The sequence below is a fragment of the Andrena cerasifolii genome, chromosome 5, assembly GCF_050908995.1.
Source record: "Andrena cerasifolii isolate SP2316 chromosome 5, iyAndCera1_principal, whole genome shotgun sequence".
NCBI classification, from domain to species: domain Eukaryota; kingdom Metazoa; phylum Arthropoda; class Insecta; order Hymenoptera; family Andrenidae; genus Andrena; species Andrena cerasifolii.
This window is the reverse complement of record NC_135122.1, coordinates 17,741,200-17,758,162: the sequence shown is the minus strand read 5'-3', so window position 1 is coordinate 17,758,162 and position 16,963 is coordinate 17,741,200. Positions and strand designations below refer to the sequence as shown.

Genomic DNA, 16,963 nt, shown 5'->3' with positions numbered 1-16,963 from the left:
TGCGCAACAAATTTCGATAAAACTATCTAATATAATTACTTAGTATATTTCTTTATGTACTGTATAAATTTATACCACCAATCTTAGGTAACATTTGAAGAAAAGGAGCAAAAGAAGTATGTATATAAAAAATGAGACAAAAATTTGTATTGCATTTTCCAAAGGCACGGATTTCCATTATTATACCACAATAACTCCTATGGCGTAAAGTACTAATTAATACTAATACTGGCAGCAATTCTCTGGAGGGAGAAAACTAAACGATTCTGTAAATAGAATCTAATTTTTCCGTCGGCTCGCAGAATTACAATAAAATCTCCGTTACGCGTATAAAAATATATTATCATGGTATATTTTAAATAAGTTTCTCTAAAATTAAAATACACATCTTAACGAAACATATCAATCGCTCGCTCGCAAGTCGTGTTGATACATGCAAATAAGCTTCTTGCGTTCTTTACAGTGATTTCACTTTCACAGCAACCTTAAGGGCAGTTCTCTAAAAACGAAGTCAGCTTTCCTTTAAATTATATGCACACTCTTCTTGGATGTCCGCGTTGCCGCGAATTCACGATGGCAGTGACATGCTTTCAACGTATTTGTGGACAGCAGAAATATCTAAGAAGACTGAGCAACGAGGCATTGCCTACTGGTCCTGCGAATGGCCCCAAAAACTGTGTTACAGCGTGTCTTCCGCTCGCATCTTTTCTGATTAAGTTCTATCGATCGAATCGAGGCAGCTGGTTCACACGATGAGATTAAGTTCCTCCGAATGATCGTCTGTATGCCCCACAACGAAGGGCCAATTTCTTTTTGAAATCCTCTCGGGCTCACCGCGTAAGAGATTCAAAAGATCGTCGAGATATCGCAACTCTCGAACGTCCTCCCGCAGCTCGTTCGTGCTGGACGAGATATCCGCAATTTTTCGTTCGTCACACTGAAACAAGCAATAAAAATGCACTGCCGATGAAACCACCCTCAAATTTACTTATAAATCGATTTTATTTATTCTTTAGGGGTGGACATTTTGCTAGCCCGAATAGTACGTAGTTTTCTTGAATGACTCGGAACTAATTAAAAAATCTCAATGGTGGTATAATAACACTGGTCCCTGCAGTGTAAATTTAAAAAAAAATATGCAGGGTCAGAGAAATTCTTGAGATTTATAATTTTAGAAGTGTGTCCAAATGTATAACGTAATTTGTTGAAACGGTTCATTTTAAAAGGACAGAGTTGAAATTTTACCGTGGGAAATAAAGTATTTTTAGCTTCACCCTTAAGGGTTAGGGAATATGAATCGAAGGATGGGGTTACCTGAAAGCTCTTTCGCAGATTATAAATGTCCCTGAAAATATCCTTGGTGCTAGCCTGAAGCTTCTCTACTTTTCTTTGAAGATGGTGGACCACGTATTCAGGATCTTCGAGGACCCCTGGCACATTCGCGTCCGTTTCTATCGTCAGGGCCAGCCTGGTTAATTGATCGTGGGAGGAAGTGCTGTTGCAAAAACGATCTTCCTCGAGAAGCACCGCTGCTTTCGCGGGATTTGTGTCGAGCACTTCCAGAATCGATACAACCTCGTTAATGGCAGAACATCTCTCCTGCGAAATCAATGCATAACATGGAATTAATATTCGAAGGCCTTGACATTTCATTCTTACCCTACGTAACGTCGCGTGACTTTCAGGTAATATATATTATCCGTGTTCTATATTGCTGGTTCACAAAAGTGCCATATTCAACTACTGTAACATATAAATCTTCACTGTACAATAAAATGTTTATGAAACGAAATTCAAACGTATCTGATAATTTACATAGAATCTTTACAGATTTATGGATGTTCTAAAAATGTCGGTTATAGAGGGTTAATTACTCTAATAATCGATTAGCATTTGCGACATAAATTTTACTTATATGTTTAACTTGATCTAATTATATCGAATAATATCCCTGCCATATTTTGCTGACAGTTTTCTGCTTAAAGTTCACGAAGCCTCTCATAATAGACAGTAAAAAATTAGAGCAGCAAATCGGGTTTGAAAAAAAGTGTTCGGTTTCCACTAAATACACCAGCATTCCCGTTTCTGCTTCGACTAGGAGATGTTAATGCGAGATTGAGACCTGTGAAGTGTCGAGCTTGTAGTTCGTCGACGCTAGCTCATCGCAGAGGCACAGAGGCGCGTTTTGTAGGTCGCTGCTGTGCGTGTCAGAGCTCCAGTCGTTGCTCTGGATACCGGAAGTGTCCTCCAGAGAGGAGCTACGTGTCCCCATCTTCTTGCAATCCTCCCAGGTGACATTCAGCCTCTCGTAGCTGGGTCTCGCGTTGGCCAAGTCAGGTGTTTGCAAGGCGGTCGGTTCCAGCTCCTCCGTTATCGCAAGGGTGTCGCCGCCCTTCGCCAAGTCGTTACTGTCGCAGGCTCGTTTATAATTTCTCCAATGATGCCTGGAGATCGCTGGCACCGCCACTTCCACCGGGTGGGGATGTAAAAGGGCTTTCAATTGTGTCGCACCTAAACAAACATTTCTCGCATTCATTGCCTGACGAATTAGTATCCATGTTCCCTCAACGCTTTGCTAGCTTTCCATTGACTATATGCAGAGTAGGGTAGAATTCTCAGTACAGCCGAGAAGGGGCAGGTACTCCAAGTAGAAACGAATCAAAAATATGTAACGAAATCCATTACTCGGCGAGGGTAACTCGTGGAGGGTGCGCGTGCGTTTGGGTAAAATTCAGTTCCACCTTCAAAGCCGATGCTTTCAAAATCAAAATCACTCCCCGTCCGGACTATACCACCATTGCACACGCTCGTTCGAAGTAATCCCCCAAATACAAGCCAATGAATTTCGCACGTTACTATCCCCCGCCACCCACGCGCACAATGTCCATATTCGTACGTTACGCTTTATTTTTTTCTGTTAACCCGTTAACGAAGCGACAAAAGCACAAACAAGCTACGCGACAATGGCAGCCGCGCAGGGGGTGGCGGTAAAAGTGTTGTCCCCTCCTTACGATTGAAAGAGCATTGTGACAGAAGTTTGGAGGGTACAGGTGTTGAAACGAAAGTACTATCTAATGAGCGTGAGGCGAGCCGATTTCACATATTGGTAGACCGCGAAAGTTTACTGGGTCAGACACAATGGTCGGGTTATGTGTATTCAAGTTAGCTGACGGCGGGCTTGCTCGCTCGAACAAGTTTGCGATCTGCCGTGCACCGTTGCACGCCACGCGAGCAGCCGAAGTAGTACGAGGCTGGTTCTCTCCCGTAAGCAGGTAAATACCCACCGACTTGCTTCGAGTCGATAAGATAATTCAATCGCCGACGGCAGCGGAGCGCCTTCCGCGGATTCTCGTTCTCCGGCATGATCCTCGCTTGAGAGATGGACAAGTAACGGGGCGATGGCGTGAGTATTCTGTACTCCTGAGATCTAACCAGCCTTTCGGGCGTGTAGCACATGCCCTGGGACCTTCGAGGCTTCAGCATCGGCTCGTCCAAGTACTCCGCCGCCTCTTTCGCCGGGAATGGCGTGACATCCTGCAATTCGAGACGACTAATAAATCCTCTTACGTCGCGTATGAAATTAAAATGCGATAACCCTCCCTTTGCGGAGGCAGCGCGGCTTGGTGAACAGGTGTTTCAACTTTTCAAAGTGCAGGTAGCCATTCGAATTCGCGTAAACACTGGGGGTTGTTTTGTTTTGTAATTTTAGTTTGGACGCGGTGAAACAACGATTTGTGGCGCGTAAGGGGTAACTTCGTGGGGTGGGTGTGAAATGCCGATAAGTGTATACTTTTAGTTATGCGTTGGATGGGAAAATGTGCTTTCTAAGGCCTTTACAAGTGCGTGGTTCACGCGGAGACGTGGCTTTAGCGTTGAAGAATATCTTATTGCGCAGATTTGTCGCCGAACGTGGAATTTTTGTGTAAGCGTGTATTTAAGAAAGGCTGGTAAGACAAGCTTGGCTTGGGAAGAATTGGAGGTAAGAACTTGTTGGACAGTTGCGTTCTTGCTCCAAAAGACAAAGGATTTATAAATTCCTCTTGATAGAAAGCGCAGTGAATATCTCTAAATTTTACAAATTTTTTCAGTACATAATATACCTTAAAAAAATAAGAAATCACCAAGATTCAAGCACCAAGATTCAAATAAAGAAAAATCTTGGTTTTGTCTTTAAAATTCACTGCGCAATACCTATAGTTTAATAAAATATAATTTTCAAGTTCCCAACTCCCGCTAATGTAAATACGATACGCTGCTCGAAAAATAACACTAATCGTCAGTAATGATATCAAGTTTCTTTCAAAGTTCACCAAAACAGTTCTACGCGCTTGTTATTGCTCGCGTTAAGCGTGTTTACAGATTTCGTTTTATTGCTTGCTGCCGCCAGAACTTTCCTCGTTCCAGACTATAAGAGTGGAAGAAGCGGTAACGCTCGGAAAAAGCAGATTCAACTTACCGGTTGCTTGCCAATGGCGTCCTGCTCGATAAGGTCCACATCGATGTCCTCGTGGATCAAAGATCTAAGCTCTATCCTCTCACAGTTATCGTTCAATTCCGATCTAACTTCCTGCGCGAGACAATAGTTTTCGCTGTCTTCGGAATCGACGCAAGAAAACATCGATTCGGACGAGTCCAGGGACTGGCAATCCTTGCTTCGACTGGACGTTGGCGACAGCAGATCGTCTTCGTTGTTCAACCACCATCCAATATCGCCTTCATCTGACGCTTCTTTAATTTTCGCGTCGCCGTTGACCCTTCTTCCCTTCAAGTAGAACATTGTCAAATCCTGCTGACACAATCCTTCCGCACCACTTTCCACGATTCCTTTGGACGATGCTGTAACGAGCTAAGCCTGAAAGAAATGTAAAGAACGCGCGACATCGGTGATAAATAAAACGTAATTGATGTGATATAAATTCTAGATTCTCGATATGCAGTTGCTTGTGTTTTTTTATATATATTCTTAAACGATACTATATCGTAGCGTATTGTTACAATTTATCATTATTTTCTTGCTTAATTCCTATTATTCTCCCACTAATTAATTCATTCCTCTTTAAATTTCCACTACACTTTCCCTCGCACCTTCGACCCCAACAAATCTGACAATTCCAAAGACTGATTTAAACACCACTGGATTCCAAAACCCAGAGTCCCCGTCACAAGCAACGATCGCTAACCGACCACCATCGGTTCCATCATAATTACACAAATCTCATTTACACTTTGACGAAGGGAGAGCCTTCGCACGGCTTCACCGAAAACTTTCCATCCACCGAGCATCTTGTCTTGAACATGTCACACCATTCTACTCGCTCGCTGCTACCGTACTACGCGAATTTCATCCAACTTCCTCTGGCCACTGTTCGGAACGCGCATTTCATCGGTCTCTTAATGCAATCACAGCGTACGCAAGCTTTTACCCCTACTTCCGTTCGCCGTTTAAAAGTATTCCGCCGGCCGCGCCTCGGGGAAACACCGAGCGGTACGCATTACCGTTTAAACCGCCTCCCCTGTCCCCGATCCGAGTGTTATTTCGCCGGATAACACCGCGCACTTGGCGGTGAAAATAATAAAGTCGACGGGCGGAACAACAGCGGCCGCGTACACTCGATCAAGGTGGACGTGGAATCCGACGGGCGGAGTAAGCCGTTATACGTACACTTGCTCGGCTTCTGTGGCGGCGAGGAGGACGTGACGGAGACCTAATACCCGAGCGCACTAAACTAGCGATAATCGGGCGATCTTCGGCGCGGCTCGCATCGAGCTTGCCGGTGCAGCGCGTCCTTTTCAGTTCTCCGCGGGCCAGGCTACGCTACTCGCGCGAGAACACTGCGGTTTCGGGGTCATCGCCGTCGTCCGGCCACGGTTGCAGATTTCTCCTGCTACTTCCTGCCGCTTTGACAGCCGTTCGAGGCGACCGTCACCGCCGCACTTCGACTGTTCCCCGCATTTCCTTGACCACTGGTCGCCATGGGGACACTAACTTAATAATCCGGCGTCTACCGTGCCCCGTCGTTGTCGTTAGCGCGGGCTGGCAGCCCTCGCAACGACCCCCACGATTTACGTCGCCGGGCACGTCGGATTTCGACCCGGCGCTGTTGGATTTATGGCAGAGGCCGCGGGATTATTCCTTTTCCCGAGCGCCGAGGCTGCGGGATGAAATTCGAACACGCGTAATGAGTTTTTTTTTTTTATCCGCGCGGCCGATGCATTGTGATTTTCTATGAGTGGGGATGGGGGATGCGTGGCGGCACTCATTGTTGGGTGAAAAAAGGCGGTAAGCGCGTTAGTGGAAATTTTTTTAACGCTGCGGAACTTGCAGGTGGAAGTTGAGTGAGTGGCTGTCGGATTATTTATTGTACTTTGCATTTTGATGAAGACGTGTGCGACGAGGATCAATTGTATGTAATTATTATTCATTTCAGGTCTACAACCAGAAAGAGAGAGAGAGTGAGAGGGAATGGGCTTGTTTACGTGGTGTGTTGACACATTTTGCTCCATTTCTCAAAACTGTAACGTTTAATATCTTGCAAACTGTTGGAACAGGAAGCCAATAATTTTGCTAGATTGAATCTCTCGAGGCCACCGATAAATATTCCGAGTTTAAATAGAACTATTGACTCCGTTACCAAATATTTTGCAATTTATGCGAAATACTCGCAGATTAGAAAAGAATCGTTGGCAGACATTTATACTTCCATTTTCCTGCGTTTTACGTCCACATTCCACTAAAATATTCCCAGAAATATTACTAAAGATCGCTGTCTTTAAGGGTACTATTAGGCAGTCGTTTCTGTGTAAAATGAAGCATTTCAGTTTGAATTAATTACACAGAAACAAATTGAAACTGAGACTTGTTATTTGGCATGAAGTTTATTAACATCATAAGCTTTAAAAAACATGTTTGTTTAGTAAAAAATATGCATTATATATGACGCTAGAGATGAATAAGAGTTTTCATTAACTTTAATTTAGGTCTGGTCCGAAGCTATACATTTTACGAGGACGCTCGAATTTGTTTTGAATCGATTGGAAGCTCCGTTTTTGAGTTATCACTGCGAAACAAAAGAAACTTTTCTTAAAAAGTCTCTTTAATAATCCATCTGTAGCTTTGTAAGTAATGCATATTTTTTACTAAACGAACATGTTTTTTAAAGCTTATAATGTTAATAAACTTCATGCCGAAGAACAAGTCTCAGTTTCAATTTGTTTCTGTGTAATTAATTGAAACCGAAATGCTTTATTTTAAACAGGAACGACTGCCCTCGCGAAACTCCCCGGCGAATATATCTGATACCGACTTAGTACCCTTAAGTTACCCCAACTCTCCCTTTCTGTAACTCTTACCTTTAGAATCGTTTTCTGATATTATCATTCACATTTCCCACTGCCCCAATAATTTTAGCACACCTCACTAGTCGCCACTCTGTGCACAGTGTCTGCACGAACAAAATCCAGTATATTTAAACACCATCACCGTTGTATCACAATTTTGCAACGCGTTCGTTGCAACGGTATCCCATCGTCTTTGGCGAACGACCACGATCGAGCTTAACTTTTTCCAAGTGTCCTCCTCGCGTCTGCGTTCAAGCGCCCACTGAGGCGCGCGATGGCATTTTTGCAAGGGCCCAGCGTTTTGCTCCGCTGATGAATGCTGCTGTTTGTTTGCGACGTGGCCTAAATAAATATCGCGATAGTCGGCGGGCAATTTTTGCCGACGGCCTATAGAGCGAGGTGTTTGTGGCAGTGGCTTCCCTCGCGATAACTGGATGACCCGACTTTCGCGATATTTTCCGCTATTAATGAGTCAAAGCGGGGGACCGATCCGAGCCATGCCGATACGGCCATCAACAGAAGCTATTCTTATCTCGGAGCTTGTTTTGTAAACACGCGAAAAGTCTGTTCTCGGTGATTGTTACACGTGCTTGACGCACGATGTACCTACAGGGTGCGAAGGACGGAAACGGTCGGATGAATCAACGTATCTTTACCTGGAACGGTGGAGGGTGACTAAGAAGCTGCTGCCAAATTATTCGTGAAATCCGTGATAGCTGTAAACGTCGCGGAACTTTCCAAGGAAATCAAGCGTCGCGGATGAATTATTTTCTCGCGAAGAATCGTTGAAGCTTCGACGAATAAGCGTGCACAAGTGGTAGTAATTTCACATTTCCCCCGGGAGCTATAATTCATTCGTTGAGATATCGTTCCGAGTCGAATTACGTACGTCGCAAACGAAGTGATAATTTTATTCGGCGAGTGCCACTATTGCGATAAATGATGGTATTTACGTAGTTTAAGCACCAGGATTAACGGGAACTGCGATTTTTCGAGAAGCACTGATTTTAGATAATGAAACGCGTGTCTAGAATGCTTGCACCATCTTCGTTTCTTCACGAATTTCATTCCACGCGTTGTCTTCTTTATCTCTTTGGTCGAGCGTGGAATCTCTTCACTGCGCAGGCCATTTTACTGCGGTGATCAGATCCCCGGCAAGAATATTCGATGGAACAGAAAATTTCGACGCGTACCGAGCGAGGAGCAAGTGAGTAATGCGTGAGTTAATGGAGAGTACACGCGGGAAATGAGTACGAGGATTCTTTTATTAGAAAATTGTTTTGCGTCACTGTGACGTGAGATTTTGCGACGAACGATATAATTAAGAGGAGATGTATGTGATTAACTACGCCTGTCGACGCAACATTAACCGCGCTAGCTCGATTGCATTTACCGCAATGACGGTGATATACACCGTGTCACGTGATCGTATATCGAATTCTACAATCGGAGCTCGATTATTAATATTTTTCAAAAATTCTTCGTTTCCTCACGTAACAGTAACAAGTTTATCATTCAGATTTCAAATTTTAGTGTAAGAAAAAGTGAAAATTTTCGAATAGATTAGTTTATTATTAATAGTAAATACTATAGTTGTCAACTATATTAATTAATAATATTATTAATTGACTGTTGAGTCATCTAGGTGTTGCCCACTAATTAACTGCAAAGCCCGATCTGTAGTAATTTAGAAAATAGCTGAGAAACTTTGTAAATATCTTACTTTTTCACAAACGTGTTAAGAATTTTTGGAGTAAAGCTTCGGCCACTGTAAATATAAAGTTAAAAATAGGTTGTGTGTAATGCCTCACGCTTATCATTATAGTATGCGGACAGATACAACCAGTAAGCACGCGAGCAAAACGTTTCCCGCGAAATTTATTATTAATCTGCAGTGATTTTAAATTGCATATTCGTTTTTATTGAATTTTGTTGAATATGGTAGAAATTGAATAAATCTCAATGTGAATTTTACACTGGCTGTTTATTTTATAACTACTCAAAATATATTACTTAACAGACACAAGAACTTAAAACTATTCAGGAACAGATTACTTAACGAGTCTCTTATATTTATATTAATTTTTCACCAAAATAATTTTCACCATAAAGTATGAGTTTCAAAACACTGTACTTTAATCAAAATTAATATTATTCAAAGCACCCGAATATTAATCCCCACCAAAACGTCACCTAACGTCACATCATTTCTCCACATATTTTAACTGGAACCGGTGTCTGCCACCAACGAGCTTGATGCGATCGCGTCGCAAAGCTACCGCGGGGTGTAATATTTAAAACACAACTTCCCGGCTCCAATGACAAAAATCAAATTATGCAAATCCACCTCTTTGCATCGTGCACGCTTTGAAAATTTTTCGCCTCGCACGCTGGCGCGGACATGAAAGGTGGACACTGTGTAAACGCGGCGCGCCGCATAGAACTGCGCGCGATAACGCGTCCGAGGCAGATTGTCTTTCAGATTTTGCCGTTTTCTAATAGTCAGCCTGTGGTCTAGGGGTACGACTCACCACCGTATATCCAGCATATGGATGGAAACGGGTATTCGAGACTACATGCTGATTTTCATTTTTTCCGAGGGATTTTTTCGGTCAAAGGTCAACGATTTTCGACGGCGCGGCGACCCCGTTAAAAGGTCGAATTTAGTGCGCTTTTTAGGACGAATATTCATGAGAGTGACGTCAAAAGGCCTTGATCGGGGATAAAAACCAGGCGCATCAGCGATAACGTTATCGATACGGCCGTTGCAGAGCCAGGTGTAACGGGTGTTTTTCGATACCCGAACAATTCGCGCCGCACCGAGACTCTGATTGCGATGGGAATAGTCGGCTTCGGCTGCGCCCCATTTGACAACGCGCCTCCAAGGACCTAATGAAGTGTTAAGTAGAAGTAGAATCGAAATTGGATGAGATTCATAGAAATTCAAGTGTCTCGTAATTCCTTAATCAGTTTCATAGCTCCTGAGCGACAGTACTTGTTGCAGCTATAGATTCTGTCGCTTTTGGCTCGTTCATTTATTTATAATAATAAGTATTTTATTCGACGAACCACCGTATATATATCAGGGACCTTCCTACAAAATTGTGATTGGCTGACCTTGCTGTGCCGATCATAGCGATTATCTAGTAAATGATAACGCGAATTAAATCCAAAGTGATTCATGCAGCGTGGTGTGAGACTCGCTAGGTGCATTCTGCGGTTAGGGAAAATGGAAGCATTGAGGAATATTCGCTGGTTAAACTGAAACTTAAGCTCGTGTAACGAAACAACGATTGTTCATTTTTAACGAGCTGCTTCAATATATTGCTTGCAATGATACTAGGTAAATTGTGAAAAGGGAATTGTCCAATGTGTAACACATTTCGATGCGTTGACTTTGTTCAGAAAAAATTTATTAACAAGTTATAAATATTGATACAAGGTAACTGTATAAAATTAGAACGTGCGTGCTCAAACACAGTAAAAATGGATGCACCCAATTAAAATCGATTTTTTTGTTGCATATTTTGAAACATTTTGTATGCAAAAAAAAACATGTTTCAGGGACCCTATCGTTTAAACATTTGGCAATCATCGCCGAGTTGTTTCCTAACGCTGCCTGTAAATAAGGAATATCTTTGGTTTTTTTGATTTTGGGTGATACTGTCTAAAGTTATCGTGGCGATAGTGCAGGCCATTTTTTTTTCACAACGACGCATCACACAATGCATATCAGAGGCAGGGGTGGGCAAAAATGAAATAAAAAAATTGTTTTATACTCTACATTTTCAGCAGAATAAAGTGCAAAAAAGTTTTAGGCTCATACACTATATACTATTTTCTAGAAAAAGTCATAAAAGTCACCTATGTTTTCGTGCGATTTGACCGGAGGATGCTCTTAAGCACTCCAAACAGAATATTTTATCCCGCTCCGAAATTATTTTAAATCCATAATGCGTACACCGCGTGAGTTCATTACGAATGGAAGCACAGCTACTGCAAAAACAAATTCGCAGCGCTGCATAATCTCGCAAGTTTCCATAAACATAAGCTCCAGAGTGCATAGAAGTTACAAAGCATAGAAGTGCAAAGTACCTAATTCATAATTCACATCATCGACGCTCGGGCACTGCAAACACCCAGCCATACAAGTAACCAGCTACAATATTCAACCGCCGCAAACATCGAAACGCACAAGCGCCCAGTACCCATACACGTCAATCGAACCTTCGGCTTGAAATTATACCGAAAGGCCACGCGATAAATCATCCCTCCCGAATACTCGAGACCCAAACGAATTTACCAAACAACCTCGGGTTCCGCGTAGATCGAAAGATCGACGAACTTTCGAACAGTCGAAGGGATCGCCCCGCGGGGGATGCACTTCCGGGTCTTCAGCGCGCATGCACCCCAACATGGCGTCCCCGTGCGGCGGGTGAAGGTGGCCCCGACGCGTACGCGGCTTCGCGGGGGTTTGGCGGGGTTTGTCGGATCGATAGCGCGCATGAGGGTGCGCGAACACCTACGTCGGTGATCGCCACGACCTGGCCGCCACCGTGACTCCGAGTATCCGGCGAGTATTCGCCCGATGCCAATAGCGTACGTGCGTCCGAGTGGCGAGCACCGGGTTCGGTAGCCCGTCGGTACCGAGGATCATCCCCCGTTCGGTGGCGGTGTGCCTGCCGCGCGCGCGTCCATCCCGTTCGGCGTGCGGTCGCTCATCGTCTGGATCGTGCTCGAAACGAGGGCCGATCGCACGGGACTGGCTCCTCCGCGAGTGGCTCTATGCACATGGTTACGTTCCCGTCGGTTACGCGGCCGAGCACCGCGGACGCCGGTATGGAGTCTCGCTGAGGGGGTGGAACGGAGAGAGACAGAGAGGAGAGTGATATGTCCGTGATGTCTCGAGGCTCGCCCTGGTGCTGGGCCGCGCCAGGGACGAGCAAGTCCATGCTTTTCCTCGCCGTTGCCATCCTCGTCGGCCTGTCGTCGCGAGGCGTCGTCGGTGAGAAGAGTAAGAAATGTGAGTAACCTGGTCACCCCGTTATCGGCTCGCGCCTCTTTATTGCAGCTCCTCTTTCTCTTTCTTTTTTTTTTCGTATTCACTCATCTATTGTAATGTTGAGATTGCTTTGGATGCACCATATGCGTAGAGTAGAAGGGGCAGCGTTGCCTCGCCGTGAAATGCGGTTTGAATGTTCCGTGCCATGCGCTTCGGGGGTTGCTTCCTGAAGTTGCTCGCGATTTATCGAAAACTTCCGTCACGTTTCTCCAACAACGTGCCACCACTGTTGCGATTTTATTGAGGATTTGGTGCGCAGAGAGGATTTTATTGAAAGGGAGGTTTGTGGGGGAGTTCTGTTAGGGGTTGTTTTATTTTTTAGTTTGCATAGCGATAACGAGGTAGATTTCATTTTTTCAGTGAACGTTTTGTAGTTGTATTTTGGATGAATACGTTATGAGATATTACGGTGTAATTAATACAAACAAGATCGTATCGCGGGAAGTTTGATTCTGGAAGGTACTAGTGCCCTGAGGGGCATTCAAGAGAAAAAAGTTAAATTACCTTCCAAGATTCATGAAAGTGATACAATAGACAGGGCGTGTTCAGTTTTATTTTTGTTTTTTAAATTGATACGCGAGGGTGGAGTGTCTTTTCACTCTGCGTTAATTAAGGGGAAAGTGACCATTGGTAAATCTCGGCTAGGCCATTAATTTGCAGAGCTCGTACAGGATCGTTTCCATTTTTAGCGTAATTAAAGAGGTATTTTCAGTGTCGTGGTTCAATTCCCATGACCACGTGGTAAGCAGGTACTCATTGCACGCTATTCGCGATGTTCTGCAGGGCTGGAACTTTAATTAGAAATTCAAAATGCGTTAAAATGTACTTCAAACTGTTTAGTACTTGCATACTTATTTATATCTATTAACAGACAGATTAAAAATAATTTTCTTTTTACCGAATTTGTCTCTGCATTATTCTTTTGCATTAAGAATCTGGGGAAAGCTAATTCTGAAAATATTTATGTTTTCTTGAAACGTTTACTGATACGTTCAAGCTCTCATGAAAAAGAAACAAAAGTTTTGCGTTATACAATTTTCAAAATTTATTTTTTGGTGATATTAATTTGTATCTATCTCACAAAGTTTACCAAGTAAACGTTTCATTAATCTTACGAAACAAAATTTGTCAAAGTACAATGCTTCCTGTTTTGAATTCTATACATTTGAGAGCAAACGAAGGGTTAATGTTTTCGATTAAAGGAAGACAAAACTATTTTCTTTTTACGCGTAACGATTGAACGGGGAATTGGAGGAACCGTAATTAGTGTAATTGTCAATGCGATGGAAAGAAAGAAAGCGATTCGATGTAACGGTAAGCGAGCGAGGGGAAGGCGGTTCACAGTTATAGAGCGACTCTAATGCGAGTCTTGAATATTAATGTTACACAAACATTACCTAAAGTTGCACTTTACCTCTTTACAGAGCATTTAGTACTCGCTTGGCATACGCTGCATTTAGTTGACGTAACTGGTGGCAAAACGTTTCGCTGATTTCACCACTTCTTCACATCCTGATTCCTTGTACACCCAGAGTTACGTAGCACTGCGTAAAATAAAAGGATACTAATTTGAAGGTACATCTCGACGATGTCATCTTTTGACGAATTAATCTTCCGATACATTCGTTTCTATATTTATTTATTTATTTTCATGACACAAGAACGTATCACAACAAACATTTGGAATTCACATATTAACAGGTTTAGTAATTAGTAATTAACGGGTTGGGCGAAATTTCAGATTTTGAGGAAGTTTTTAAAGTTAAGAGTGAAAGATTAAGTTGCAATTCGAGTCAGGAAAGTAGTAACATAGATTATTGCGTGCTCAACAAATCACCAATTTATAAGGGATATAGAAATTGGTAGCTTAAAAAGAAGAAAATGCAGAAAAATATCGTATCAACCGTTTAGCTTGAATTATTAACGTAATATTGTGTAATAAACGCTAATTTTTCACGACGGAACGTAATTTCCGATACTGGAAAAGTAGTTCATCGGAATGGTGTGTGACCTAATTAGTCGAGGCAAATCGGATTACACTGTAATAGACCGCGAAGATGAATGAGCAAACAAGTAATTTCCTTCTAACTTCGCTGAAATATTTAGGGTTACCTGCAGAATTTCTAAAATTCTAATACCGTTGGAAAATAAACTGGAACAGGAGACAGGAGATTAACAATTTATTCTAGTAATCTACTAAAGTGGCTATAAGGAGCCACATTAATTTTTTCCAACTTATAATCGATACATCGAGGAAGCTACTTCTATATTTGGAGCTACTTCTACATTTCAGCAACTGTAAACGTGCTGCAAATGCAGATAACATAAATCCTCGTGCAAAAATAAATCGAAATTGCTTCCCGAAAAGCAAATTTGAAGATCCATCGAGACGCTCAATTTACAAAGCAATTAAAATAGATTTTCTCGAACACAATGCTTCAGAAGAATCTATTTTACAATTTGACTAATTTTTCTACAATGATTAATTCAGCCCCAGTTGTACTATACTTAGTGTTGTATTTTATATAAATATTCAGAGTAACTTGACAACGAGACGCCAAATAGAAAAATGTTTCCCTATAATTTCGACTAGTATTTACATTTACAAAATTACATCGTTGAGGGTTGAACGACCAGTTCATTGCCACCTTGTTCACACTGCCGAAGCAGGAGCAATTACGATCCATTTGTACCGAAATAATTCACCCCTCTGTATAAATACCCATATCATTTTGCAGAGTATGAAACGCGCGACGTGCCCATTGAAAATGGCAATTTCCCTTGGATCCCAGTTTTCCTTAATCGTTCAATCACTCTTTACGCGCGCATGTCGCTCTCCATCATTTCGACCCGCTTTGTCCCCGCTAATTTGTGTTCCCTTCTCGAGGATTTCCCTTTACCGGGGCATAATAAACTTTCGTCCGCTTCCTCTGGCTTTCCTTACACATTCCGTGGTTCGCACAAAGCTTTTCCGTCGCCGCCGAAATCCGACGCAAAGCTCGTCATTCCCGCGCTCTGCGGGTGGAACAATAATGGAAATAATAAAATGTCTTTTCCATTATCCGACGAGTTATTCATTAGCCGGGTAATACGGTGCTTCAAAAACATGTATAGAGTCCGCGCTGGCGCTCGCCGCTGGCCAGCCTTTTGTCCACTGTTTTTCATCGGTCCGCGCGTTTCATCCGATTAAATTTCTCGCTCTGTCCGATTGCAGCCTCGCGAAATTTATGCGCGTTTTATTTCCGCGGGGCTGGCGCTGCTACAAAGCGCGACGGGCCGGCTAGGTGCCAATTAAAGTGCGCGAAGAACGGCGGCGGTAAACCTTTGAGAGCCGCGATACACAGTTCTCGTATCATTGAACGGACGAACTTTTCCTTTGGATATTTCGCCCGGTTCTATTCGATGGCGAGCGTTTCAAGGAGAATATCCATGCAAGCGGCGAAGCATTAATTGCTACACGATGGCCTACTTTCATACAATACTGGAAATACGTCATCACTTGTACATTTCTTAGTATTTATTAGCACCAGCAAAATATTATCGCAAAACTGATTCATTACAGAAATGTGTAGCTCGCTATCTTGGCCAAAAGGAGCCAGAATAAATATTTCCAGTGCAAAGAAATGCAAAGAGAATGAAATTTTTGAATCGGTAGTAATGACCATTGATCGTCCCTCGGGCGACTGGACTATTTCCGTCCTTTCTCGAGCCCTGTTAGTCAAGTTTGAACCTATAATTCGCGAACCCGCTGCACAGCCTTAGGGAACTGTTTTCGGAGGAGAATGGAAGATTGCATCCGCCGCTCGTATACTTTTCGAGACGCGGCGGTGTGAAATTATGGCAGCGTCGCTACGGGCCTTGGTAAACGAGCGGGCTGTCACGTGAAAATTGCTGTAATCACGCCAAAGTTACCGGAACAACGTTAATTGTTTGCTCCAGCGGCAGCAGGAAGATTACTGCGTTGCCACGGCCAGTACACGACGAACGTGACGCGAACCGATAAACGAAGCTAATTACGACAGTCAAATTAGCTCGGCCGAGCGTTGGTACCGCACTGATTTCGTGGTCATGTGTGATCGATCAACATCCATATACCGTCGATCGAAACGTATGCGTGCTATAATCGCTAATGCTTCTGGTTATCGATTCTACCTCATTGAGAAGTTAATATCGGAAGCTCGGAGATAATCAGGCTGTCTTCGCGAGCCATGCGTTCGGAACGTTTCAATTTTTTAGCTGCACACTGCGTTAAATATGATTTTAGTCCCCTCAAACTGTTTATTGGATCTTTTCTGGATCGATGCCAGTTTTTTAGAATTAAGAGCATTGGGGGTGTAAGTACAATGAGTGATTGCTATCCCTTCTTTGAGAATTTCTTTGTTAAACGGTGCTAACTAAAAGTGTATTAATCAAGGCTAATGTAAATTATAATAGGTAATTCTGAATTTAGCATTGTTAAAATAAGTAACGCATGTTATACTGTGTAACTGTGTGTGTAAGTTTTCAGTTGAAATGAAAATTGTTACTAAATATGATCAGATGTCCAGGGTGCAGTTAGGTGAC

At 42.9% G+C, this 16,963-nt stretch overlaps 2 protein-coding genes across 4 annotated transcripts in view; one reads left to right on the top strand and one right to left on the bottom strand.

The window, feature by feature from the left end:
- Nucleotides 1-121: 121 nt before the first annotated feature.
- LOC143368836 (uncharacterized) lies at nucleotides 122-7,919 on the bottom strand. 3 transcript variants are annotated; one of them, XM_076811951.1, is made up of 6 exons: nucleotides 7,351-7,919; nucleotides 4,457-4,852; nucleotides 3,285-3,534; nucleotides 2,123-2,511; nucleotides 1,315-1,599; nucleotides 122-937 (listed from the first exon to the last, which is right to left on the bottom strand). In XM_076811951.1, the coding sequence occupies exons 2-6, from the start codon at nucleotides 4,775-4,777 to the stop codon at nucleotides 746-748; spliced, it is 1,437 nt and encodes a 478-aa protein (XP_076668066.1). In that variant the 5' UTR covers nucleotides 4,778-4,852; nucleotides 7,351-7,919; the 3' UTR covers nucleotides 122-745. The 3 variants fall into 3 exon arrangements, with proteins under 3 accessions (XP_076668066.1, XP_076668069.1, XP_076668067.1); XM_076811954.1 differs by lacking the exon at nucleotides 7,351-7,919 and adding an exon at nucleotides 5,663-5,794; XM_076811952.1 differs by lacking the exon at nucleotides 7,351-7,919 and adding an exon at nucleotides 5,224-5,619.
- Nucleotides 7,920-12,213: 4,294 nt separating this feature from the next.
- The window catches only part of LOC143368888 (uncharacterized), a 212,165-nt gene continuing 207,415 nt past the window's right edge, over nucleotides 12,214-16,963 (top strand). Inside the window, exon 1 of the mRNA XM_076812094.1 lies at nucleotides 12,214-12,361. Within this exon, the coding sequence (XP_076668209.1) occupies nucleotides 12,229-12,361 (133 nt within the window). The 5' untranslated portion in view covers nucleotides 12,214-12,228. The remainder of the gene's footprint in view (nucleotides 12,362-16,963) is intronic.

Bases quoted from the DNA above. Each gene is read 5' to 3' on its own strand.
- LOC143368836 (XM_076811951.1), bottom strand. From the start codon at position 4,777: ATGTTCTACTTGAAGGGAAGAAGGGTCAACGGCGACGCGAAAATTAAA. The intron at 3,535-4,456 runs GTAAGTTGAATC...CTCGAATTGCAG, and splicing joins ACGCCATTGGCAAGCAACCG to GATGTCACGCCATTCCCGGC. The intron at 1,600-2,122 runs GTCTCAATCTCG...TTGATTTCGCAG, and splicing joins ACAAGCTCGACACTTCACAG to GAGAGATGTTCTGCCATTAA.